This window comes from Vipera ursinii (assembly GCF_947247035.1).
Source record: "Vipera ursinii genome assembly, chromosome: 3".
NCBI lineage: Eukaryota > Metazoa > Chordata > Lepidosauria > Squamata > Viperidae > Vipera > Vipera ursinii.
This window is the reverse complement of record NC_139516.1, coordinates 130387689-130414702: the sequence shown is the minus strand read 5'-3', so window position 1 is coordinate 130414702 and position 27014 is coordinate 130387689. Positions and strand designations below refer to the sequence as shown.

The 27014-nt window shown below is 41.1% G+C and overlaps 1 protein-coding gene across 1 annotated transcript in view; it reads right to left on the bottom strand.

Moving 5' to 3' along the window:
• Positions 1-397: 397 nt before the first annotated feature.
• The window catches only part of FBXL7 (F-box and leucine rich repeat protein 7), a gene marked incomplete at its 3' end in the record, with an annotated part of 156992 nt that continues 130375 nt past the window's right edge, over positions 398-27014 (bottom strand). Inside the window, exons 3-4 of the mRNA XM_083358367.1 lie at positions 9545-10156; positions 398-1134 (exon numbers count right to left, since the gene is read on the bottom strand). Coding sequence (XP_083214493.1) covers positions 398-1134; positions 9545-10156 — 1349 coding nt within the window. The remainder of the gene's footprint in view (positions 1135-9544; positions 10157-27014) is intronic.

Below are 27014 nucleotides of genomic sequence, written 5' to 3'. Positions count from 1 at the left end.
CATGATAAGGTTCCAAAGAGAACAGCAGAGAGATTTCTCAGAACTATCTTTTTCAACTGATTTTCAAGGAGTTAAATTTTCTCTGAATTAGAACCATGATGTTTGACATCAACAAAAAAATTAGACTTGTTACTTGCCTTCTGATTTCTGAGCTCTACATACCTACCACTTTCTCAGTAACCTGAAAGTCCAGAGTGATGATTTTATGCAGTTTTCAGAAATTGAAGAGTTGAGCAAGACCACTAAAAGATATCATATGGGGACCAACCTAGATGGCCAAAGTCTATGTTGCTACTGCTGGCACAAGAAAGGTACAGTGGCATATGTGGACAAACTGTGCACACGTACATACAAACCATTTTAATCTTTTGTTTCAGCAACAGGTATGACTCTCACTTCAAAAAAAGGCAGGGTTAGTATGCTCTATAATGCAGCGCTTACAATGGCGCTTAACAAATCGCAAAGCTTCCACTGAAATCTCACAGTCCTGAACATTCAGCATTTGCAGGTCAAAGCAGTTGGCTGCTACAATCTGCAGGCCTTGTCCAGTGACGCTTTCGCAGGACTTCAGGCTCAATCGCTTCAAGTTGAAGCAGTTCAGGGCCAGAAACTCCAAGCCAATGTCAGAGACCAGAGGGCATTTCCCAATGTCCAGTGACTTCAGTTTTGTGCAATTTTTGGCCAGGTACTCTATTCCGTGGTCTGTGATGCCTTCACAGCCTCGCGCATTGAGGTAACGCAGCTTGCTGCAGTATTTAGTGATGTATCGGATACCGACGTCAGTGATGCGGACACAGTGGGCAATGCTGAGATACCGCAGGCGGAACTCCAGTTTTGCAATCTCACGCATGCCAAAGTCACTGACAAAGCGGCAGTCGCTCACGCTCAGCTCCCTGATGGAAGGGCAGTAAATCATCAGGTAACGGAGGCCTTCATCGGTAATGCGGATGCAGCGGCGCAAATAGAGATGTGTCAACTGAGTGCAGTGGGTGGCAATAGTGTGCAGTCCTTCATCCTCAAGGACAAAACAGTCACTCATGTCCAAGTAGCGAATAGAAATCTGTTTGCCATGTAAGGGAGATAATTTGATGGAAACTTCACGGGATAAACTGATGCACGTCACTTTGGAACAACCTATATTTTGAAAGGGGGGAAACATTGTTAACAAAGATGGTCCACTTCCCGTTTATATAAATGATCTTAGTGGTATAGGATTTTCATCCCAGGACTCACTCAGTCTGTCAGCAACATTCAGCCTAAATTCAGTAGTTAAAATAGTGAAGGCTAAGCAACATTTCCCAGATTGTATTTTTTTTAAGTTTAAAGATTTCTGAAAAACCTACCAGTTTTCAATCAAATCTAATGTGCTTCAGTCTATATACTACTAAAATACTTGTTCCAGTAAGATTTAACTAATCTTAAGCGAAACAGTGCACCACAGGGCAACAAATTTTGAATCAAGGTACCTCAAATGAGCTAACTTACAGAATCCCTCCAAAATCTGAGACCCACTATTCCCATGGAACTAAAATTTGACAAATTCTATAAAAAGGAATTATGACATAAACATCATAAAACAGAAATGCCATAAAATATTTCCTGTGCTGATGTTTCACTTGTGTTACCCAGTTCAACATGGTTTATTTTCAAGGCAAATACATATCTGAATGGAGCCCAGTTTTTCCAGTAAAGGCAGCACATTAGAAGGTCTATTATAGCTGAAGGAACTGAGGAATCTGGTTAAGAAATATACCTGGAAGGATGACCCAATGAGTCACAGATTGTCTACTTTAAAAATAAAAGCATGTAATATATCTAGTTGGTGTCTATTAATTTTACGTAATAATGTGCCAGAATTTCTGGTTGTTCAAAGCTTTCTTCATGCTTTATTATGGGAACTGATGCATAGTATTAGCTTGCATAGCAAAATTCACTTCTGTCCTGTACTATTATTTAGAGAAGAAATTACTCTCTAAAAATACAGAAAATGGCTATTATTTATGCATAATTCATTATCTTGGGCTATGAGAATGAGAAAAGGAAGGTGCAGATGACAGAAAGGGCCAATAATAAACCTGACTTTTGCCATCATCTGGAAAAAGAAAGGAACAGAAAGGAAAAATAATCTTTTTTTCAGTCACTGGAGACAATATCTTGAAAGCCTGACTCTGACAACTTGTTTTGGTTCTCAGAGAAAACCACCACTTCAATCCATCCCTCCTGCTTCTTTCCCACATTTCCCTCTTATGAACCTTAAAAGAAGAAATAATGTGGGTTAGGAAAGAAATTAGCAGTGAAACAATAAAACACATGTGGCGATGATGATGACCGTGACCTCTCGGATAGACTACTGCAACGCTCTCTACATGGGGCTGCCCTTGAATACCACTCGGAGGCTCCAGCTGGTGCAGAATGCAGCCGCGCGAGTTGTGATGGGAGTCTCCCGATACTCCCATGTAACACCTCTGCTCCGCGAGCTGCATTGGCTTCCAGTTGTCTTCCGAGTGAGATTCAAGGTGCTGGTGATGACCTATAAAGCCCTAAATGGCATGGGTCCGGGTTATTTACGGGAGCACCTCTTGCCAGCATTAACTTCCCATCGCCCTGTGCACTCCCAGAGAGGGCCTCCTCAGGGTGCCGTCGGTCAGGGAATGTCGACTGGCGGCTCCCAGGGGGAGAGCATTCTCTGTGGGCGTGTCTGCCCTCTGGAATCAGCTTCCGGTTGAGCTCCAGATGGCTCCCGACCTTCGCTCGTTTCGCCGCGACCTTGTTGTTTGAACAGGCCGGCCTGGACTGAGGGATTGGGATTTTAGAGTTTAAATTTTAAAAATTTTAAATTTTAGAATGTATTTATTGTTTAGGGCTATTTGATTTAAACTTATTTTAATTTTTATACATTGTGTGTTGTTTATAGCATTTTAATTGCCCCGTTCACCTCCCCGAGTCCTTGGAGAGGGGAGGTATATAAATCTAAATAAATAAATAAAATAATCATTACTATCTGATGGAGTTTTCTCTTTTTTATGTTCTTTATTTAGTCAGGCACATCCATCTTTTCAATCTTCTCCCAATTTTCTCTCTCTCTTTTTCTTCCTCCTCCTAGTTCCCCAATTTTGTTTCTCTGTAATACTCCATGAAAATATTTATATTTGCCTTCTAATCTTTCTCTTTTTCTCTTTCTGGAATTAATAGAAGATGGCAATGGTTGACTATAGTAAAGCCAAGTTTGGCTTCCCAGTCTGTGTGTTCTGCAAGCTGTTGGTTACTTCCTGAAGTGATGTCAGAAGGTGAAATCATACTTGCCTGATGGATACTGCAGAATTCAGGACAGAATTTTGAATCCATTTAAATCAGAGGTCCCCAACCTTTTGGGCACCAGGGACCAGAAGTGGAGAGAGGTTTTTCCATGGACCGGAGGGTGCATGGTTTTGTGTGCTGTCTGCATCTTGCAGATGGGGCTTTGCTTGTTTCTGCAGACCGGTTGCTGGCATGCTGCGGCCCAGTACCGGTCCATGGACCAGGGGTTTGGGACCCCTAATTTAAATAGTGTCTATCCCAACTCCTTTTACAGATTCTATATTTTAGTATATTTGCCTACTCTATGTCTGGAAGCATTTTATCTACCTCAAATAATAATAATAATAATAAAACATACAGGCTCTTGGCAACAGTTTTTCCATAGAGAAAATGTAAAAGGTTTTAAATAAAATGAGAAAGTTTCAGGGAACTTTGAAACTCTGAATGAACTTTGGCCAATTATGAGATAATGGATTGCAGTCTAGTTCATCTATATAGGCAGTCTCCTTAAAACTGAAAGAGACCTTTAAAAAATGTGGAAAATCTGATATCCAACTTTTCTGTGGTTTTGACATAATGGCATAATTTCTAGGATGCATTATTCCTAAAATCCCACAATGAGTTTACAAAGTAAACTAGGTCTCGCATGAGGCCTGCAAAATATTCTAATAGAGAAGTTGTCACGTTGATATTAATAAAATCCCATTTTATACAGGCATCTATTTTACGCCAAACATGTGGAGAGTTAAAGCCAACTAAAACCAAAGACAGACTAAAACTCAATTCTTCCTGCTCCTAGTTTAGCATCTTTAACTGCTGCACAAAACTGGTTCTTTGTAGAAAATTTTATGTATATTTAATATTTTACAGATCAGCTCTCTGTTGGAACAAAAACGGTACTAGTCAGTTATATACAGACCTACATGCATACACACATCATTTTCCCAATTTTAGAAAACATTAGTGTCCGTGGATAAAAATCTCTGTGTCCCATATCTGCTCATGGAAAGATTTTACAGATGTGTAGAACACTGACATACCCTAAACTCTGCTGAAGATGTTACCTAGCCTGGTAACAAAATATTTCAGAAACCAATCCACAAGCTCAGAGAACAAACCTTCACACTCATCCTACACCTGAGCTACAGATATTCGCCACTATTGAAAAATTTTATCTGTCGCGTGTACATTTTGTAACCCATTTACCAGATAAGAGTTTTCTGCTGGCTTTATGTAGTCTTTGTTCCTAGTAGTTCCTATGCTACTCTACCTATATTCTTTCTAAACCAATTCAATGAGATTTCAAGATATACTGAATCAAAGTTCTTGCAGGCAGTGAGATGAATTTATTTCTTTCCCCTTCCAAAACCAACAACTCCTAATGAAAAATATTCTTGCTTCCAATTTGTTTGTCTGTACGGCTTTTTTTTAAAAAAAAATATCTATGAAACAGTCATAGCAGTCAAAAGCAGCTACTGCTTTTGGGATCAATAGTAAATGAATAGTGCTTTACATTAGGATACAGTGCTGAATTTTCTCATAATATGGCACTTAACTAGGCTCAGGAAGCTGCAATTGTATCGAATACAGAATTGATCTACTGGCAAGTGACTGAAAGTGGTTTGCTGAAATGCATTGAAATAATCTGGGTTAGGTAGAGAGGGCAGGGAGAGAGGTTGAGGGAAAGAATGTCTATGCCCATGTGTGCATATTATATCATGGCCTAGGCCCGGGATATTTGCAGGACCATCTGCTGCCGGGAACGACTTCCCATCGCCCAGTGTGCTCACACAGGGAGGGCCTCGGGATGCCGTCGGCTAGACAATGTCAGCTGGTGACCCCCAGGGGGAGGGCCTTCTTTGTGGGAGCGCCTGCCCTGTGGAATCAGCTTCCCCTTGAGCTCCGGATGGCCCTGGATCTCCGGTCCTTTCACTGAGGCCTTAAAACATTCCTTTTCCATCAGGCTGACCTGGACTGATGACAGGGATTTTTAAAATGTTTTTAATTTTATTATTGGGGCTGCTAGTTTAATTCTTTTTTAACTTTTGTATTATTGTATTTTTTATTGTTGTTAGCCGCCCTGAGTCCTTCGGGAGATAGGGCGGCATATAAGTCCCAAAAATAAATAAATAAACAAACAAACTAACTAACAAACAAACAAATAAATAAATAAATCATATCACATCATATTGTATTGTATCTCATATCATCTATCTATCTATCTATCTATCTATCTATCTATCTATCTATCTATCCATCTTTACACACATATACACACCCTTGCTGGTTTGGGCATTTTTCTCAGCAGAGGGCAGTATTGCTTGTCCAATAACATCACACTGAGAAAATTTGAAAGTGAATTCTGCAAGGGTGATTGTGGCTGCTAACATAGCAAAGAGCTTTGTGGCAAGAAACGCTATCACTTTTACAGAAGTCAGATGCTATCTTTGGTACAGCATAGAAATCTGAGGATCAAAGCTTACTGTTACTCTTTCTTTTATTGTCTACTTTCTTCGACTTGCAAGTCAAAAGTGGCATACGCTAAAGTAATTGCAGCTGATGTTGCCCTCCACTTCCTCCAATCCAGAAAATTAATCTATGATCAGAGTTGACTATTCTCTTTATATGCAGACTAAACGGATAAAATTGGATATTTCTGTTGAAGTGAGCCCTGGTCACATAAGAGTTTCCATAGGGACAGTAGTAACTTTTTATTGGTTTATCCTGTCTTTCCTGCGAGACCTCCCAGAAGCATATAGGGCGGGGGTGTCAAACTGGCAACGTCACATGACGTGTCACGACGTATCGTGACTTTTTTTCCCCATTGCCTGCAATGGGGTGGGCAGTTTGACACCCCTGATATAGGGCATTCCCTCCTTCATTGTTCACCAACATACTGTATCTGAAGGCTTCGCTAGGTTGAGAACAAAATATCTGACCCTACGTTGTCCTGTGAATTTCCATAGGTAGACTTGGGTCTCTTTGCTCATAGTACAGCATCTTAATCACAACATCACATTGTTTTCTTTTGTAAAGTGTTGTGGTCTCTAAACACTAACAGACTGGGACTCTGCACACATAATGAAATGGACTGAGATCCACAAATGCTTATGCAATAGTATGTGACTGTTTAATTTAATTAATTTAATTTATTGAGATTTTTATACCGCCCTTCTCCCAAAGGGACTCAGGGCGGTTCACAGGGCATAAATATAAACACCAATACAAACATTAAAAAATAATTAAATTAATGCCCAAGTTAAAACCAGAATACTAAAACAAACCAATAAAAAACCCAAGTACCCCCATCAGGCCAGACCCGCTAGTTCAAATAAATGGGTCTTCAACCCGCGACGGAAGGATCAGAGGTCTGATGCCATCCGGAGCTCGACCGGCAGTTGATTCCATAACGCCGGAGCACCCACAGAGAAGGCCCTCCCCCTGGGGGCCACCAGTCGACATTCCTTGACAGGAGGCACCCTGAGGAGGCCCTCTCTGTGGGCGCGCACAGGGCGGAGGGGAGTCGACGCCGGCAGCAGGTGGTCCTCGAGGTATCGCGGACCCATGCCATGTAGGGACTTAAAGATCATAACCAAAACCTTGAACCTTACCCGGAAGACAACTGGCAACCAATGCAGCTCACGGAGCAAAGGTGTAACATGGGAGTACCGGGAAACTCCCAAGACAACTCTCGCGGCCGCATTCTGTACCAGTTGGAGCCTCCGAGTAGTCTTCAAGGGAAGTCCCATGTAGAGAGCGTTACAGTAGTCTAGGCGAGAGGTCACGAGCGCATGAGTGACCGTACACAAGGCCTCCCGATCCAGATAGGGCCGCAACTGGCGCACCAGGCGAACCTGGGCAAAAGCCCCCCTAGTCACGGCCACTATGTGATCCTCCAAAGTGAGTCGTGAATCTAGGAGGACTCCCAAGTTGCGAGCCCTATCCACAGGGGGTAAAAGCTCACCCCCCATAGAAAGAGGTGGAACATCCCAGGTGTCTCGGGAAGCCGGAATGTACAGCCACTCAGTCTTGTCAGGGTTGAGTTGAAGTCTGTTCCTCCCCATCCAGACCCGAACCGCCTCCAGGCAACGGGACATCACAGCGAGGGCATCACTGGGGTGGTTTGGGGTCGAAATAAAAAGTTGGGTATCATCAGCATATTGATGATACCCAACTCCAAAACCACGAATGATCTCACCCAGCGGCTTCATATAGATGTTGAACAGGAGAGGCGAGAGGACCGACCCCTGAGGAACTCCACAAGCGAGAGTCCTAGGGGTCGACCTCTGCCCCCCTGCCAACACCGACTGCGAGCGTCCCAGGAGATAGGAGGAGAACCACTGAAAAACCGTGCCTCCCACTCCCAATCCCCTGAGACGCTGCAGCAGGATACCATGGTCGATGGTATCAAAAGCCGCCGAGAGGTCTAATAGGACTAGGACAGAGGAATACCCCCTATCCCGAGCCCTCCAGAGATCATTCACCAGAGCGACCAATGCCGTCTCCGTGCTGTGCCCGGGCCTGAAACCCGATTGGTAAGGGTCCAGATAATCCGCTTCATCCAGGACCAGAGGGAGCTGATGCGCCACCACACTCTCAACAACCTTCGCAAGAAAGCGAAGGTTGGAGACTGGACGGAAGTTGTTCAATACAGCTGGGTCCAAGGCAGGCTTCTTGAGGAGAGGTCTCACCACCGCCTCCTTCAAGACGGTGGGGAAATAACCCTCACTCAAAGAAGCAGATATAACCGCCTGGAGCCAGCCTCGTGTCCTCTCCCTAGCTGCGTAAACCAGCCAAGAAGGGCACGGGTCCAATAAGCATGTGGTGGAACTCAGCTTCCCCATAATCCTGTCCACTTCATCAGGGGTCACAGAATCGAACTCCTCCCAGATAACATTGACAAGACCGCCCGTGTCCTGATCGTCAGACTCTGCCCAGCTGGAGTCCAAACCGGTCCGAATCCGAGCGATTTTATCCAACAGATGTTGACCAAACTCCTCGGCACGACCCTGCAAGGGATCCTCCCTCACCTCCTGATTAAGAAGGGAGCGAGTCACCCTAAACAAGGCGGCCGGGCGATTGTCTGCGGACGCGATGAGGGTAGAGAAGTAATTACACCTCGCCTCCCTCATCGCAGCGAGATAAGACCTAATATAGGTTCTTAACCGCAATCGGTCGGGTTCAGATCGGCTGGACCTCCAGCAGCTCTCTAGGCCCCGTTTCCGCCGCTTCATCTCCCGGAGCTCCGCGGAGAACCATGGAGCTCGCTGGGATCTGCGCCGGGTCAGGGGCCGCAAGGGTACAACCCGGTCGAGTGCCTCAGTGGCTGCCCTTTCCCAGGCTTCCACTAAGGCATCCGCCGAGCTGTGAGCAATGGAGGCAGGTGGAGACCCCAGCGCCGCTTGGAATCTCTCAGGATCCATTAGGCGTCTGGGGCGGTACCATCTAGTTGGCTCCGTACCTCCACGGCGAGGGGTGGCAAAATGGAAGACCAGCCGCAGGAGGTGATGATCGGTCCATGACAGGGGCATAGTAAGTGGAAAGCCCCCACCAAGATCATCCAACCACCGTCCAGATAAGAAAATCAGGTCAAGGGTGTGGCCTCCCTCATGAGTTGGCTCAGAAATTACCTGCGTCAGGTCCATGGCCGTCATGGAAGCCATGAACTCCCGAGCAAGCTCAGATGAACCTCCCAGGGATGGTAGGTTGACGTCTCCCAAAACTATAAGTTTGGGGAACTCAACCACCAACCCTGAGAGGACATCGAGCAGCTCGGGCAGGGCTGCCGCTACGCGACTAGGCGAAATGTACACGAGCAGCAAGCCCAACTGCGCCCCAGAGCCAAATCTCATAAAGAGAGACTCACACCCGACTATCTGAGGAACGGTTTAAAGAGTTGCAGGGACCTTTGTTGTTCTGACACGCTAAACCTGGCACTCTTTAAAGACTCATGCTCAATTACAAACACTTTGAAGTATTTAACAGTACAGAGTACAATTTTAAATGCAAGATTAAAATTGAGATTTAAATGCAAGATTATTTGGAGAAATCCACAATATTATTTTTTTAAAAAAAGCAGAAAGAGAGAAAGGAGAACAAAGAGATATTCCAAAAATGTTAGTAACAGAGTGAAAAAGTTACTATCAAGACTGTGATCAAAAATGTTGACAATATTTTCTCCATTAAATTTGACACGCTTTATCCAAAACACTCCAGCCAGAGTGTAAAAATAGACTTTTTCCATTACCTGATACATCTAAATGTTCCACGTTTGGGCACAAGGACACTACATCAAAAACCGCCTCATTGGAAATGTTGTAGCAACCGGATACTTCCAATTGCCTCAGTTCTGGGCAGCATTGAGCAATGGTGTAAAGTCCTCTGTCTGTGAGCCGCCTGCAGCCACTAACAATTACCGTCTCCAGCATGAGACAGACGTTTGGGGTGTCCTGGCAAAGCCGCCGTGTCAGCACCTTCAGAGCCCTGTCCACGTTGATTGTCTCACCTATCAGGCGAATAGTTCGCCAAAGTCGCGGGTCCCAAGCAAGGTTATACCAGCGACGGCAGACGCGGGCGCAACGGCACAACTGATTGGTGGGCAAAAAAGAAAATATTTGGATCACCGAAAGGTCGGGAAGCCGGTTGATATTGGCTTGTTCTTTCTGAAGCCGAGAGGCAGCATGAATAAGAGAGTGGGTGAGGAAGGTGGAAGGAGGTGAGTGAACCATCGCAATGGTCTCCCCGGTGACCGAAGAGGAAGATGTAGAAGACTCTTTTCCATTCTGCAAGCTGTGTGAATTCGGTGGACATATTAGCGCAGGACTGGGAGTGCTCAGAGTGCGCATGCTCAGGTCAGAATCTGAAAGACACCAAAGGACACGATGATGAGAATTTCATAAGTTGGGAGACACATTCTGCATCGACATGAAATGCTCCCAAGGATGTTCATGCTTAAGAAGGCTACATGCATAAAAACAGATTCTCTCTGCATTTATTATGAGTAGTTGCCAAGGTCAGACTAACGCCGGATGGATTTTTAAACAAACTAAAAAGTATCACCAACTTTTTTTAATCAATTTGCTTCCTACAATTATTTTGCAAAACAATGTGAACATATGCATCAAGTTTAGAACTGAGAAACACAGCAGGGCTTTGCTGAGTACTTAGCATGAGTGATTTCCTGGAACGGCGCTGTCAGGTACCCTGTAACACCCAAATCAGAGTTCTTCATCCAAACCCCCTCCACATGTGTCTCTGCTACAATAGCCAGAAGTTTTGTAAGACAAATATAGTTGGAGATTCTGGGACCTGGACCTCCAGCATATCTGAAGGGCACTAGTTAGTAAACCTCATTTTGTCGTGGAGATTATTTAAATCTGTAAGAATAGACTTATTTCCAATCATGGTATTACTTCTGAACCAAGAGGTGCATACTACTATGGAAACATGAAACTAGATCCTAGAATAAATATATAATTGTTATTATTATATATTATACATTTATAAAATAATTTTTATTTTAAAATCTAATGAATGTGAAATCAAAAAGGGTTATCTTCTAGCAATTAAATAATAACCCTGAATATGTTTTGAAGAAACTATTACTCTTTCCCCAGTAGTCTACCCAAGTCAGAAAGTTAAAGCTCTTAAAAATTCATATAATTATTTTATACTCAGCTTTATACAACTATTATTGTAATTAACATGATACAAGGTGAACATATGAAATGTCCTGATACTAAGTCCAATCATTGGTCCATTTATCTCAATTTTGCCTAGCATGAGCAGCAACAACTGTCCTGGGTTTCTTGAAAAAGTAACCAGAGACACTTGAACTGAAGTTTGGATGCCTGCATAGATAAAGCTAAAGAACAGCAAAATGGTTAAAAAAAAGGAGAAATCAGCTTTTGGATATAGAATGCTTTGTTTTATAAATACAATTTTGTAGTAGAAATAAACTCAAGAGATTGTTCGGGACTGGGATGTCTTCACATTTTATTCATTCAGTTATTTACATTTTTTTCATTTATTTACATTGTAGTTTATTTAGATCGAAGTATAAATATAGAACATTAATGGCAAAATGTGGATTAAAATGTTAAGAAAGAAGAATGTAGCGAGTACCTTCTCGTATGGGGCAGTAGTAACAGTAATAATAAAGCTTGATCATGTTTATTTCCTTAGTGCAATCGTGATGTTACCACCTTTCTGAAGTTCTCTGAAGCTAGTAAAAAGGATGCATTGGCTAATAATTTATTAACTAATAAAAAGAATGTACACTCTTTCATGGTGCAATTTCATGCTGGAGCAATTAACAATATTAATTCAGAGCACCATGTATAGTGGACAACTTCACAGAACACGAGGTGTTGATTCAGCAACATGCAAGGACAGATTTGGTACTCTCATGCTCAGTGAGGGCAAAAACCCTTCTGTGAGAGACAGGAACAATATTTAGTGATAGATAAAGCCTCATCCCAAAGATCAAGGGTATGTTTGCATGTAATTGTTGCCATTGTTAGCATTCCCCATGGACCTTTTAAAAAAAATCTTTTTAAAGGAATTAAAGTATAAAATTCTTTCTTCAATCTCTTAATCACACTTTAGCAAAGAAACAGACACCACAGCTTTAGCAGAACTCAAAATTCTACAAGGTATTCAGGCAGAAGTTTAACATATCTCTGGGGAAGGATGTTTTTTCCTCCCCTATTGTGGGGAATATTGCTTTCCCAGGATGTGTAGACTCTTCCTCATTGATTTGCAGTCCCTTTAGATTAGAATGAATGTGGCATCTGCCATCAAAGACCACAACAAACTGGTTGTTAGCATAGACAAAACCTCTTAGTCAAGGTGGGCAACATACAATTCCTATGATTCTAGCAGGCTGAGTTTCCTCTCCTTTACTGAGTTGGAATCGTAATTTGGTGACCAGTGTGAAGCAAATGTGTGTAATAGGCTTGAAAACAACAAAAATATATTGGGGGTGGGGAATCTAAATACCTACTGTTGTTTTTTTTAAAGTATTTTTTGTATGGAGTAGATTATTGAGGGTTCAACATTTCAGGGATCCAAAGTATCTGGAATTTTCTTAAAATTCACAACAACTTCAATAAAAAAGATGAACAATAACAAGATAGCTTAGCACTACAACTGTTTCTGCAACCTAGGAAATCATGGGGTAATTCTGGTTTTCTTCTTATTGCATTCTCTTTTCATAAAGATAACAAACATAAGGATTAATAGATTTGGCCAATTTTCTACATAAGACTTTAATGGCAGTCAAGTCAGTGTGTAAAGAGTCTTGTTAACCCGAAAAACTCAACTATAGTTTTTAATCAGAATGCGAGGAAGGTTTTTGGACATATTCAAGAAATGAAACTGCATATACCATATAAGGAAAATAATTTAGTAAGTTGCTTGAAACTAAAAAAAAAGTGTGTGTGTGTGAAGGCTAACTACTGTATCTAAAAGCAATTCTATGGATTCATTTGAAATTTCCAAACAAAGAAACAACAGTCATTAGAGTTGTCAACAGTATGATTGCATTTACTAACAAAGCTCCAAAACAGGCACACAACATTCAATGATCTAATATAATGTAATATAATATCACTAAGCCGCCACAAAACATAAATATGTTTGACAAAAAATAATCTCAGGGCCTGCTCCTTCATCTGGAATAGGAGCTTCTGGCATGTCATATATACTGATGTGGTTCTTCCTACGAGCGTTGTACAATCTTCCTTGTGTGAGCGCAGGTGATCCACAAGAGTTATTTCCTCATTTATTTTCACTTCCGCTGAAGCCCCTTTTATCTATTGCTTCAGCTGTAGCATCCACTTCCTATTGGAAAGTGAATAAAATGATCATTTCATTATAAGGATATGTGTAGACACTGAACACTTAAGAACAGCTACGTGAACATTGGGCATTAGACAACCCTGAACTGTGCAGGGGATGGGATGATCTGCAAAAAGCCCTTCTGTGAATCTTTCATGATGTCCGTTAAGTAAATAAAAATGTCGATTTCATGGCTAAAAAAAGGAAATGATGATGAATTTTTTTTAAAAAAACAACAACCCAATTGGTATAAAGTTCAACTGCATCCAAATCAGATAAAATCCTGGCCAGCACAACTGTTAAACATAAAACTTTACTCGTTTTGTTTAGGAGAAAAGGCCGGTGAAAAGGAAGAGGCTTGAGGACAGACTTCGCCTCCTCCATTTGCATGAGTGAAGAAAGTATTTATTTTCCTGAGCTATGCTACCTTTAAGCCTCCAATATTAGACCAACTGCACAACTCTTACCCACACATACCTAGCAACAGTGGCATCAAAAGCAGAATCTTTAACGACGGTATGGAGTCAGTAAAGCATAGCAGGAGGGCAATTCAAGATGGCTATGTACGCATTAAACTTTATTTTTCCACTGAACAATATAATTTTTTCAAATGGACACTTGATTGCAACATGTTTAACAATCCAGGAATGTGTATTTATATTATGGTGACTGAAGAAACTCAAAATTGAAAAAAAAACAGACTATTACTGAATCCCTCTATGATTATCAATCCTCTAGTGCAGGATGATTGTAATTATAGCTTCCTTCCAATTCCCAGGATTGTTTGTTGATGCTGAAATAAGGCCGATGAGAGCAGTGGATGCTTGTAGAACCTGAATTTTACTATTGTGAGAGCTCTCATCCTCAGTTCGGATGTGAATTTCAGAGTTTTAACATCATGGTAAAGAAAAGGATTTGATTTATAACCTAATCATATATTTGTTTTCCTCTTTAATAGGATTATTGCAACCAACAGCAGTCAGAAAGAACAAATGTGAATTTTACTTTTTTTTAAAAATCATAAAAATAGAAGTAGAAGAAGATTGAAAAGCAGCCGACATGTAGCTACCATCACACAATACTTAATACAAAATCACAATCAACTATTGTTGATGCCAGCACCCAGGAACCTCAATAGATTTGCTCGCTGCACCTTCATGCAGTACCCTGCTTAGTCCAGAAGAGCCACAAGTGCTGATGATGTCTGTCATCAGAGTCAGAGACCGAAGATTCAATTGGACCAGCACTATGGGATGGCTGCAGATTCAACCCCACCTCTAATCTCTTTAAATTTAAGAAAAACCTGAGAGGCTTGATCACCTGTGGGCTTAAAATAATTGGAGGTATCAGGAGAAATGGTTTAGCACTTCGACCAAATGAAAAAATAACCATCCATAATTACTAGCTGGAAGATGAACCCAAAGCATAAAAGGGTGCTGTAAGGGAAGAGCTGAGAACAAGATTGAACCTCTGTGTTACCAAGAGAGACAGAAATACAGAGAGAAAGATGGCCAAGAGAAAGGAAGAGACAATATGCAGAAGAGACCTGTGGGGATGGCAAAAGCTAATGCCAATTTGGTGTAAGGGTTAAGGGGATGGACTACTGTGGGGGAGAGAATTCATACTCATTTTCAGCTACGAATGTCCATTGAATGGATTAGAGGACATCATTAAAAATGAGGTTACTTTTGTGGAGAAAAGTTAGAAAAAGAGAGGAGGAAGTACTATGTATGCCACCTGGCGTATGTAATATACATAGAACAAGTAAACCAATGAGCACATTTGAGGAAGGACACGCTCTTCAAGGGCTCCAGATGTCCTTTAAGACTTAGCTTTGCTCCTAGGCTTGGTGCTAGGATGGTTGAAGGTTATTGCTGTTCTCTTGTAACAAATTTAATAAGTAAATAAGTAAATTTCCTGCTCCTTAATCCATTATCCTGAGCGTGCACTGTTGGCTCTAGCCTCATGCTCACTGCAGCAACAGAAGAAGAGAGTTCTTCCGCTCAAGATATCAGCTGAAGGCTTATTTCCTCCTGCATTCTGATCACCAGACCATTCAGATGCTTCTGAGAAATCAACAAGAACATAAGACAACAGGTACAAGGATATCTTCTGCCTTCTGTTTCCAGGAATGGGCATTCAGCGATGTTGTTGCTGTTAGCTGCGAAATCGTGTCTGACCCATCATGACTCCATGGATAACGTTCCTCCAGGCCTTCCTGTCCTCTACCATCTTCTGGAGTCCATTTAAGCTCACGCCTACTGCTTCAGTGACTCCATCCAGCCACCTCATTCTCTGTCGTCCCCTTCTTCTCTTGCCCTCAATCTTTCCCAGCATTAGGCTCTTCTCCAGTGAGTCCTTCCTTCTCATTAGGTGGCCAAAGTATTTGAGTTTTAGCTTCAGGATCTGGCCTTCTAAAGAGCAGTCAGGGGTGATCTCCTCTAGGACTGACCAGTTTGATCGCCTTGCAGTCCAAGGGACTTGCAGGAGTCTTCTCCAGCACCACAGTTCAAAGGCCTCAATTCTTTGGCGCTCAGCCTTTTTTATGGTCCAACTTTCACTGCCATACATTGCAACTGAGAAGACCACAGCCTTGACTATACGCACTTTTGTTGACAGGGTGATGTCTCTGCTTTTTAGTGTGCTGTCTAGATTTGTCATGGCTTTCCTCCCGAGGAGCAAGCGTCTTTTAATTTCTTGGATACAGTCCCCATCTGCAGTGATCTTGGAGCGCAGGAAAATAAAATCTGTCACTACCTCCATTTCTTCCCCATCTATTTGCCAGGAATTGAGAGGGCCGGATGCCATGATCTTGGTTTTCTTAATGTTAAGTTTCAACCCAACTTTTGCACTCCTTCCTTCTTCACCCGCAACAAGAGGCTCTTTAGTTCTTCTTCACTTTCTGTCATTAGAGTGGTATCATCTGCCATTCAGCGATATATTGCTTCTAACACTAGGAGTATACATTAATGTATATGTATGTGCAGAATCTCATAGAGTAGCAGCAAAATCTCTCTGACCCCCACTACCACATAAACACACTCCTGCCAGATGAAGAACTGATGAAGCTTCTTGGATGAGAAGCAAAACATCTCCAAGGAAAAACAAAGAAAGTCCAGTTGTCTTTTGAAAAAAGCACATTTGAGAAAACCATGACCTGGATGATTGAGAATCTCCACAGACATTCACCACACAAACATTTCATTATGTTGAAGATTCGCACCAGTTGAGGACACGAACTTTGCAATTTTCATGGGGCCCCGAGTTAAAAGCGAGAAGCTGGCTTTAATATATATAAAATGGAAAGACAAGTAGACAAGAAGCACAACATGTGACTGAAGCTTTCAAATTCTTTTATAGAAATATGGAAACCATTTCTTCCCCTTGGCCAGTTCTGTCCCTTGCCACTTGGCAGAAATGATTTTTGCTTCCCGTATTTTGAATAGAACTAAAAATACCACAGTTGCCTTTGTTTAACAAACAAAAAACAGCAATCGGCATATAGGAGGTCTGCCAAGACATATTTGGTTTCTGCATCAGCATCTTTGCTTCTGCCAACATGACAAGTCTGTGAAAAGTCTACCACTACCACAAGGTACCTTGGAAAGGAAAAGGCAGTAGGGTGGGAAGGGGAAGCATTCTTTCAGCTTAGAAAAAGTGAGGATAATGATATATTTACACATACAATATGTTTGAATTACTATACACTTGAGGGAGGAGGGATCTTGCAAAATATCAAACTGGCACAATTCTAACATAAGAGAAATAAACTTTATTTACCAGCTTTCTCCAATATCTTCATCAATGACTTAGATGAGGTAAAAAAGGGGGAACTCATCAAATTTGCAAATGACACTAAACTGGCAGGAGTAGCCAACACCCCAGAAGACAAGCTCAGGATTCAAAAAGATCTTGACAAACTGGCCCTAACCAAAAAAAAATGGATTTTAATGTGGAGAAAAGCAAAGTTTTACATTTAGGCAGGAAAAATCAAAGATATAAGTACAGATTGGACGAGACCTGGCTCAAAAACTATGAGAGGGACCTTGGAGTCCTAGTGGATGATCACTTGACTATGAGCCAGCAATGTGCAGCAGCAGCAAAAAAGCTAATACAATACTGAGTTGCAGAAACAGAGGCACAGAATCAAGATCACCCAAAGTATTAGCACCACTTTATAAAACCCTCGTAAGACCACACCTGGAAAACTGCAGCCAATTTTGGTCACCATATCACAAAAAAGATGTTGAGAGTTTGGAAAACATTCAGAGAGGAGCAACTAAGATGATCAAAGGCCTGGAGACTGAAACATACGAAGAACAACGGTTGCAGGACTTGGGTCTGGTTAGTCTAAAGAAAATAAGAAATAGGGGTGACATGACAGAAGTATTCCAGTATTTGAGAGGCTGCCACAAATTATTCTCCAAAGCACCAGAGGGCAGGACAAGAAAAAATGGTTGGAAACTGATCAAAGACAGAAGCAACCTGGAATTAAGGAGAAAGTTCCTAACAGCGAGGACAATTAACCAGTGGGAAAGCTGGCCTTCAGAAATCATGGGTGCTCCATCACTGGAGGTTTTTAAGAAGAGACTGGACAGTCACTTGCCTGAGATGGTATCGGTTGTCCTGCTTGCGCAGGGATCTGGACTAAAAGACCTCCAAGGTTCTATTCTATTCTATTCTATTCTATTCTATTCTATTCTATTCTATTCTATTCTATTCTATTCTATTCTATTCTTCTACCTTGCCCTTCTGTTCAGATGTTCAACACTACCCATAATACCGTAGTATTCCCTCTGCCAATTTTCCCCCAAAATGATATCCTCTGAGGTAGCTTGGTAAGAAAAAAAGCCAACCTACTGACCAACCTATCTGGCTCGAAGTCATCCGTTGACCTTTCATGGCAGACTAAAATCTGGGCCCTTGTCCAATATCTTAACAGCAGAGTGGTACACAGCTAAGCAATGACATCTCCATAATGCGTCTTAATAAAAATCACAGAAGGTTTGGAGAACCTCCCTCACAATACCCCTCCCAATCATCAAATTCTCTGCTTAAAAATACTCTCAATCCTCATTTGGGCTGTATTTGAGGATGGTCTTTGGTGTAGTGTTTCACTTTATTTATTTTTTCTCTTTTCATAAAACACACATAACAATTATGCCCAAGTTTACCCTTAGCATGTATTAGTGACAGGAACCCTCCAGGGATGTTGCGATGAAACTTCCAAAATTCCTCAGCCACCTGGAGATCTCCTATTTACAGTCCCAGAACATTTGGATCATGCTTGGCCATGGATTAAAGTTTGTAATTCATAAAATGTGAGGTCATCACTGGCTTCCATGAATCTGTTTCAATACACAGTGAAGGATAAGATTTCTTTCTAACAATGCTAGTCCTTGAGGGGGGGAGGAGGATTTTTTTGGGGACCCTCCAGAAAGTTCTCTAACCCAATGTATCTTCTGTCTTTGGACTTCTCTGTATTTTTCACAAGAATTGAGTTGAAGAAAATGTTTTACCTCTAGAGTGAACAGAGGGCTTAATTCCATTAAGACAGTACCTGCAAGCAGGAGTAAGACTTTTACTACTAAACAGTGTTATTTGTTCCCCTCTATTTTTATATCTCTAAAGGGCATAGTCATAAACTTTTAAAATTTTGGAGTAATTTCTCCAGGATGAATCAGGATGATTAATACCAATCAATCAGTGGTTTGTTTTTGTTTTTTTGTAACCAACTGGAGCCAGTGATTTCTTCTGAAGTCAGTCCAGGAGAAAAGGTGGTATATATATATCCAAATGAGTGACATGCCCTTTCACAGAGGGGAGTTTATTGTTAGAACTAGATTTCATTATAACTTCTGTTAAGAGTTCTCTCCTCAGTATACTTATTTTCATATGTCTTCATATGAACAGCAAAGAAACCTGACATGATGCCTTTTGTATAATAATACAAAAGTGAAACAAAAGTGGAAGCGCTCAGATAGATAGGAAATTAATGTTGTCAATCAATTAAAAATGCAGATTCCGTAAAAATGAAGGTGCAATCCAGCAGTATAAAATCCACTCCTCCAGAAATATAAAGACATCCATCAAAATTAATGACACAGATTTATGAAATCTTTTTTAAGTTTTATATATATAAAAAAATCTTGGAAACTTAATTTTGATGTCCCCCCCCCAAATTTATGTTGCTCGTGTAAACCAGCTCTATCTCTTCATCAAATATTTGATTTTCATTTCTACTGTTTTGCTTTGGAAACAAGTCACAATGAGTTCAACAGGATTTGTTTGCAGAAAAGTTCCTTGACTATTAAAAACTTTGATTCAGGAATCGCTTTTAGGAGCCTGTGTAGCATGGTGGCTGCCTTGCTAATCCACCTTTTGCCATGAAAGCTCACTGGGTGACTGGCCTGGTCATTCTCTCTCTTCTATCCTTATGTTATCCTTTTTGCGAGAAAAAATAGAAGAGAGCAGTGTGTACGCAATTTTGAGCTGTTGAATAAAAAGCAGGATATGAATCTAAAAAGTAAAATAAATAGGTGTAGAAATGGTTGGACACGATGAGTGTAAACTCACTGATATCAGACTTATTTTAGCCACGATTAATTTATTCAACTATTTCAGTGAATGACTACATTTACATTCAAATCAATGCTTTTTAATTGTAAGCAATCTTGGATCTCTCGGGAAAATATTCAAATGAAATATAAATAAAGACGGTATTATTATTATTTTTTTACTTCTTCAATGAAGAATATAATCATGATCAATTAAAAGATGAACGGGGAAGAGGAAGGAGGATTTTTCAAAATACTTTGGATCTCAGTAGATTTGCTATGCTTTGTTCTTAAGCATAAGAAAAGAAAAATGTAAAAAATAAACCCTCACAGATACACTTAGCTGTTTGATAAACAAACCTTCCAGCGCTTTCTCTCTTGCTTGGCTCTCGGTTACACTACCAACCATACTGACATCCCCTTGAAATTTCTGGAGCCGTTTCTTTTGTGCTATTATAAATTCACTGAAATCACTGAGAATGTAAACTTGGCGGGGCATCTAAATTGTACAACAAAACAACTGAGGGACCCATGGAGTCCAACTCTTTTATGGGATGCAACTTCATCCATTGTTTTTTTTTGTGTGTGTTTTTTTAGTCCACTCTTTTCTCATAAGAATACATAAACTCTTGGTCTTAAACAACAAGGTCCCTACATTTATGAGAGCAATTAGCCTTTGTTTAGACAGACGTATTTGTCTGTCTCCTATATTTTTCAATGTTTCTCATTTTCTTTGCCTAAAGCAAACAATTCACTGTTTAGATTTTTAATTAAGAGCTGGCCACAGCCAGTGTTTGTTTCACATACTGAAACGTCTTTAACTTCCAAAATGAATAGGAGATACTGAATTTTCAGGAGATCTGCAATGCCAATTTTACATGGAGACTCAATATGAGAACATATGTTTCTGTCTCAGGCATATGCAACAATTTCATTTGTGGCCTCACTGGAGGAATGTTTGCCTTACAAATTCTCTTAGACAGATAAGCCCCCAGATTCAGAGCCCCAGGTGGCTCCAGAGAACTTTATAGTTGATGAACTAAGAGGAATGGAGCATCCAGAGGGCAGAGTTGAATTTTTAGAGTCTGAAACAAGGGAATTGTGTGTTCACTGAGTTACTCCACAATGATGAAGGGGGGGGACTTTATAGCAATAGCACTTAGACTTATATACTGCTTCACAGTGCTTTACAGCCCTCTCTAAATGGTTTACAGAATCAGCATATTGCCCCTCCAAAATCTGGGTCATTTTACCGACCTCAGAAGGATGGAAGGCTGAGTCAACCCTGAGTTGGTGAGAATCGAACTGCCAAACTACAGGCAGCCAGCAGTCAGCAAAAATAGCCTGCAATACTGCTTTCTAACCACTGTGCCACCACAGCTCACGGTTAGTTAGTTTGTTTAATTCAGGGGTGTCAAACTCAATTTCATTGAGGGCTGCATCAGCATTGCGGTTGCCCTCAGGGGGCCGGGTAGGTATGGCCTGGGTGGGCGTGGCCTACTGGGTGGGCGTGGCTAGAGTGCATATGGCCTACTGGGTGGGCATGGCCAGCTCTACATTGTTCGCATCAAGGGTGCCTATGGGGGCCTGGGCAGGAATGGGACAGATCTGAGGGTCTCTGGCAGAAGGAGGGTCTCTGGGCCAGGGCCAAGGCAGTGGGGCCATTCCCTCACTGTTTCCAGGATGGCTTTGCGGGCCGCATGAAACCACTTCGCGGGCCGGATCTGGCCCCCGGGCCTTGTGTTTGACATGTCTGGTTTAACCCAAAGGAATGTGTTACAATTGTTGAAATGGGGCAGTCATGTCTTCTATTGTTTCATTAATGACTTAGCACCATAGAAGCAACATGTTGCTAGTTTTCTCTGAGCATGCAAACCCACAATCGATTTTCAGCCAGTCAGCCTATGGAAACTCACACACTGCACAAGGAGGTGACAGCCTCACCCCAGTGTCCATTATTCAGAAGTATACTATTGCTATACATCTCATTAGTAAAGAGGTTCTCATTAATAAAGATTGACAGCAAGACAAGCCAAAAGAATCCCATGAAGATAATTATGGTTTTCTTATAAATGGGACGGCTCCTTTGGAATACAGCTTTATTAGGCTAGCACAATCCTTCAACAAAGTATAAAGTTGCTTGTGTCTATTTTTTAAAAGGTAGAATTCCATGTGCAGCTGTGGTCTTCAGTAGGCCATTCAGTGCATTGTTCACACTGACCTTTGAGGCTGACCTTATTTTATCAGTGTTGAAAGGTCAGGTTTACTCCTGACAACATGACTTTTAACATCCTTGCCAAGGAAAGCAACTAACAAAATATGAGCACGTTCTGAAGAATTTCCCATGTGACTCTGGGAGAAAAATAAATGCAGCCCTGACTCCCAGGTTTGTTGTTTTTTAAAAAACAAAATATTTTGAATGATGTGGTACTCTGTTAAACATGTGTTGAAAAACATGTTTTACTTCATTTGAGTGCTGGCAATCTTTTAAGCCAGCAGGATCTGCTTGTCATTTGGGAAAAGTGGGGAACGAGTGTCCAGATCAAGCAATACTGTTGCAAAAAGCAAGATAGTTCTCTCTTAACCAAACCAATGCAGTGAATTTTATACAGAAAAAACATTATAGCAGGCAAGCCACAATATCATATTTTACTAGTAATGGCATTGCATGCTATAAGTCAGGCATTCATACCAAATGAATACACCTGGGGAAATGGATGTGGCAATCTGAAGTTCTTCTTTTGCATTAATGTCAAATGTTTTTATCATTTAAGCAAGCCCTTATCACCTACTTAGAAACAGACTTTTTATTTTCATTTTTGTATCTATCTTTGTTAGTGTCCCATGAGCCCCTTGCTTCTCCTCTGCATCATTTGGCATTTCCAGCTGATTTGTCTCCCAATATATCTGCATAGCAATTCCCTTCTACACAACCACATTCTACCTCTGCATAATAATTTCAATTTAGAAGACCACATCCAATTCATCCGCATAGCTCTACTTTCCAATCTGCAGACTCTACCCTCCAAATAATCCCCAATGTGACATTTGAATAGTTTTGCCTTTCCCTTAAAGGTAAAGGTTCCCCTGCACATGCGTGCTAGTCGTTTCCGACTCTAGGGGCCGGTGCTCATCTCCGTTTCAAAGCCGAAGAGCCAGCGTTTGTCCGAGGATGTCTCCGTGGTCATGTGGCCGGCATGACTAGACGCCAAAGGTGCACGGAACGCTGTTACCTTCCCACCATAGTGGTCCCTATTTTTCTACTTGCATTTTTACGTGCTTTCGAACTGCTAGGTTGGCAGAAGCTGGGACGAGTAACAGGCGCTCACTCTGTTATGCGGCACTCGGGATTCGACCCGCCAAACTGCCGACCTTCTGATCGACAAGCTCAGCGTCCTAACCCACTGAGCCACCGCGTCCCTATGCCTTTCCCTTAACTACATTTAAAAATAAGACACACAATATTTTTGATAAATCAAGTCAAGTTTCACAACATTTTTGCAAGCAATGGCTCTCAACCTGTGGTTTGTGAGCCCCTGACGGGCCCATGATGTTGTCACTGGAGGTCTGCAAAGGCTTGAAGAAATGTTATGATTTAGATCAGGGGGTCTTCAAACTTGGCCCTTTTATGACTTGTGGACCAACTCCCAGAATTCCTCAGTGTGCCTGGCTGAGGAATTCTGGGAGTTGAAGTCCACAAGTCATAAAAGGGCCACGTTTGAAGACCCCCCTGATTTAAATCTTGAGTTAACTCTTGGGGGTCCATGGCCATGATCCATGGTCACAAAAGGTATTTAAAGGGGGTTTGTGGTGAAGAAAAGGTTGAAAATCACTCCTCGTAAGGTTATTTATTTATTATTGTTTTTAAACTAACAAAAAAAGGAAAAAAGAAAAACACAAGATAATTATAATAAAAATACATTATCACAGGAAAAAAAACACATAGAAAGTGCTTTTAAAAATATCGTGGAAAAATTAAAAAACAGTATAATATATACTATTTTAACAGTAAATATAGGTAGTCCTTGATTTACAACAGTTCATTTGGTGACTGTTCATAGTTACAAAGGCGCTGAAAAAAGTGATTTATGGCCGTTTTCCACACTTACAACCATGGCAACATCCCTGTAGTCACATGATTAAAATTCGGATGCTGGACAACTGATTCATATTTATGATGGTTGCAGTGTCCCGGGGGTCATGTGATCAACATTTGAGAGCTCCTGACAAGCAAAGTCAATGGGGAAGCCAGATTCACTTGACAACCCTATTACTAATTAACAACTGCAATGATTCACTTAGCAAATGTGCAATAAAAGTTATAAAATGGGGCAAAACTCACTTAAGAAATGTCACCTTTAGCAATAGAAATTTTGGGCTCAGTTGTGGTTGTAAGTTTATTTATTTATTATTTATTTTATTTTATTATATTTATATACCGCCCTTTCCCGAAGGACTCAGGGCGGTTTACAGGGTGATTAAAACAAAAAATACAAAAGTTAAAAACAGATTTTAAAAAATTATATCCGTCCCTGAACAGATAAAGCCCCAATTAAAAATTAAAATTAAAATTAAAATTCTCAGCGTGGGCCAGAGAGCTCAATGAGCCAGGTCTTCAGGTCCTGGCGGAACGAACGGAGGTCGGGGGCAGTCCTCAGCTCCACGGGCAGCTGGTTCCAAAGGGCAGGCGCACCCACTGAGAAGGCCCTATCCCTGGGTGTTGTCCGCCGGCAGTCTCTTACTGGCGGTACCCTGAGAAGACCCTCCCTGTGGGAGCGCACTGGACGAAGGGAGCTTGATGCTGGCAGCAGGTGTTCCCTCAAATAACCCGGACCCAAGCCATTTAGGGCTTTATAGGTCATCACCAGCACCTTGAATCTCACCCAGAGGGCAACCGGGAGCCAATGCAGCTCGCGGAGTAGAGGTGTTACATGGGAGTATCGGGACATTCCCATCACAACTTGCGCGGCCGCTTTCTGCACCAGCTGAAGCCTCCCAGTGGTCCTCAAGGGCAGCCCCATGTAGAGAGCTGCCTGTATATATTTCATATTGAGGGCTGCCTGTATATATTTCATATTTTAAATATATAGAATTATAAACACTTGTAAGTATTAAAGAGTTTCCAAGAATTTAGCTGCGACAGAAACAGGGAGAGAAATCTGGCTGATCTGTACCAGTTTCTATTCTGAGCTGGATTGAGGACATTTATTAGGGAGAGATTATTACTGTTGGTTATTTGATTCTTACTTAGGCTTTCGTTAAGCACAGGTTTTTTATTATATTACCCCTGGAATTCTCCCAAAGAAGAAACATACAAATGTTCCCTTGCCTTATTGCTATATAAGTTCTAGCAGCTCTAGGATCAACAGTGATGACATAATTTAGGACAAAATCAACTGAAGTTCCAATCTGAGTCCATCACCAGGAACAATGGTTTATTAATCCAAGCTTTCGGGTTCATGATGGACCCCATCATCAGGGAACTTCTCTCTCTCTGGGAAATGTACACTGGGCTGTTCTACGCACTGTATTAATATGGTTCCTGGTTGTGCGTAGCTTTTAATTGTTAATTAGGTTGTTAATGGCTGGCTGCTAAGTTGTCAGATGTCGTTTCCTTATGGTTTCCTTATGCTGCCTGCTCTTGGCTCCAAAGCACCTGGTAGGCTGGTGATAAATCAGCACTTCTCCTGACCTATAAGGGGCTGTTTCCAAGGCTTCAGACATTTCTCTGGCTATTTGGGGAGTGTGGTGGCACAAGGAAACAACAATTTATGAGCCATCAACACCACAATTGACAACTAAAAGCTACACACAACAAGAAACCATATAAAATACAACACTTAGAACAGCCTAGTGCAGATTTTCTGGAGAGTGAGAAGTTCCCTGATGATAAACTTCAGCACAAGACCAAGAGCTTGGAAGAATAAAATTTTGGTCCGGGTGACCAACTCAGACTGGATCCTGCAACATTATCCAAGGTCACGTATATCTACCTTCATTCGCAAAATCAACTGAATTCACATAGTTGGGATTATTCTCCTGCAAGTAGCTTGATCCAAGCCAAGCAATGATTACCCAGTGTTGAACATTACTAATAGGATCATCTTGATGTTTGGATTTGCTGGTTTCTTTTTATCCACTATTATATCACTTATCCAGCATGGACATTTTCTTCTAATGTGCTGATTTCAGTAACGTACTTTTAAAAAACAGATTCTGGATGTTGGATGAATTCTTATTAATCCTGATAATATCCCTATTAAGTCACCTTAAAATCTGCCCATCGTTTTTACAAAATGTAGCTGGTTCCTACAATTGTACCAAGATAATATCAAGGTAAAAATAAAGCTGATGATAAAGCTGATGAATAGAAAAATATAAAAAAATACTCAATTTGACAGAAAGTTATATAACTGACAACAATAGCTATAGTTAAATTTGCTTCAACATTATATTGGAGCTACAAGTCTTAATCTTTAGAATGGAATCTTGGTTGTATTATTTTTTTACAAATTATATTCCAGACAAAAAGCTGTGATTATCACAAATGCAACTAGGCTGATCTTGTATGTCCTCAACCTGCCATTCTTATCAAATATCAAGAAGTCAGTGGTACTCATGGAATTAGTTGGTTTGGTCATTTGGAGTGAGTTCTCTATAAATATCCTTTTTTAAGCATGTCACCTAACTGTTTTGGGCATCATATTGCTGTGGATTTTGATCAACCCCTTTTCTCTCTTAGAAGCACTACTACCGGTATCTGATGAAAATAGGACTTCTCTGTTCAAATCAATGATTCCTAATACCCAATAGAGAGATAGCTTTCTTTTGGTCTCACCAGTTGTCTTGACTGGTGCCACATCCATTTTATGAAATATGCCTTCAAAAGTCCAAGGCTGTCCACCACAAAAAAAGCTGGGTACCCCTGGTAAAAAGATGAATGTCCCCAGCAAAAAATGCTTCTAATAAAAAAAAAAGGACCAACTGGCTATGTCATAATTTTTGTATAGACTCAACATAAGGGAAAACTGCTTAAGGAAATACAACTAAAAATGAAATAAACAAAACCAATAGAAAACATTCTTGTTTTTTTCCTCTGCATTCTCCTGTTAACTATTGTTACGTGCTGCTTTTTTTCTTCTTTTTTTTTTGAATAAATAAATGTTGTACAACATACCAACAAAAAACGTGGAAAAAGAGTAATGCTCAGTACTACTCTGGCCTAGACATGCAGCATGGAACCTTTAACAAATTACGAAAAGAACAAATGCACACTAAAGAAGTATCCTGTTCGATGAATAGATTAATGTATTGACTTTT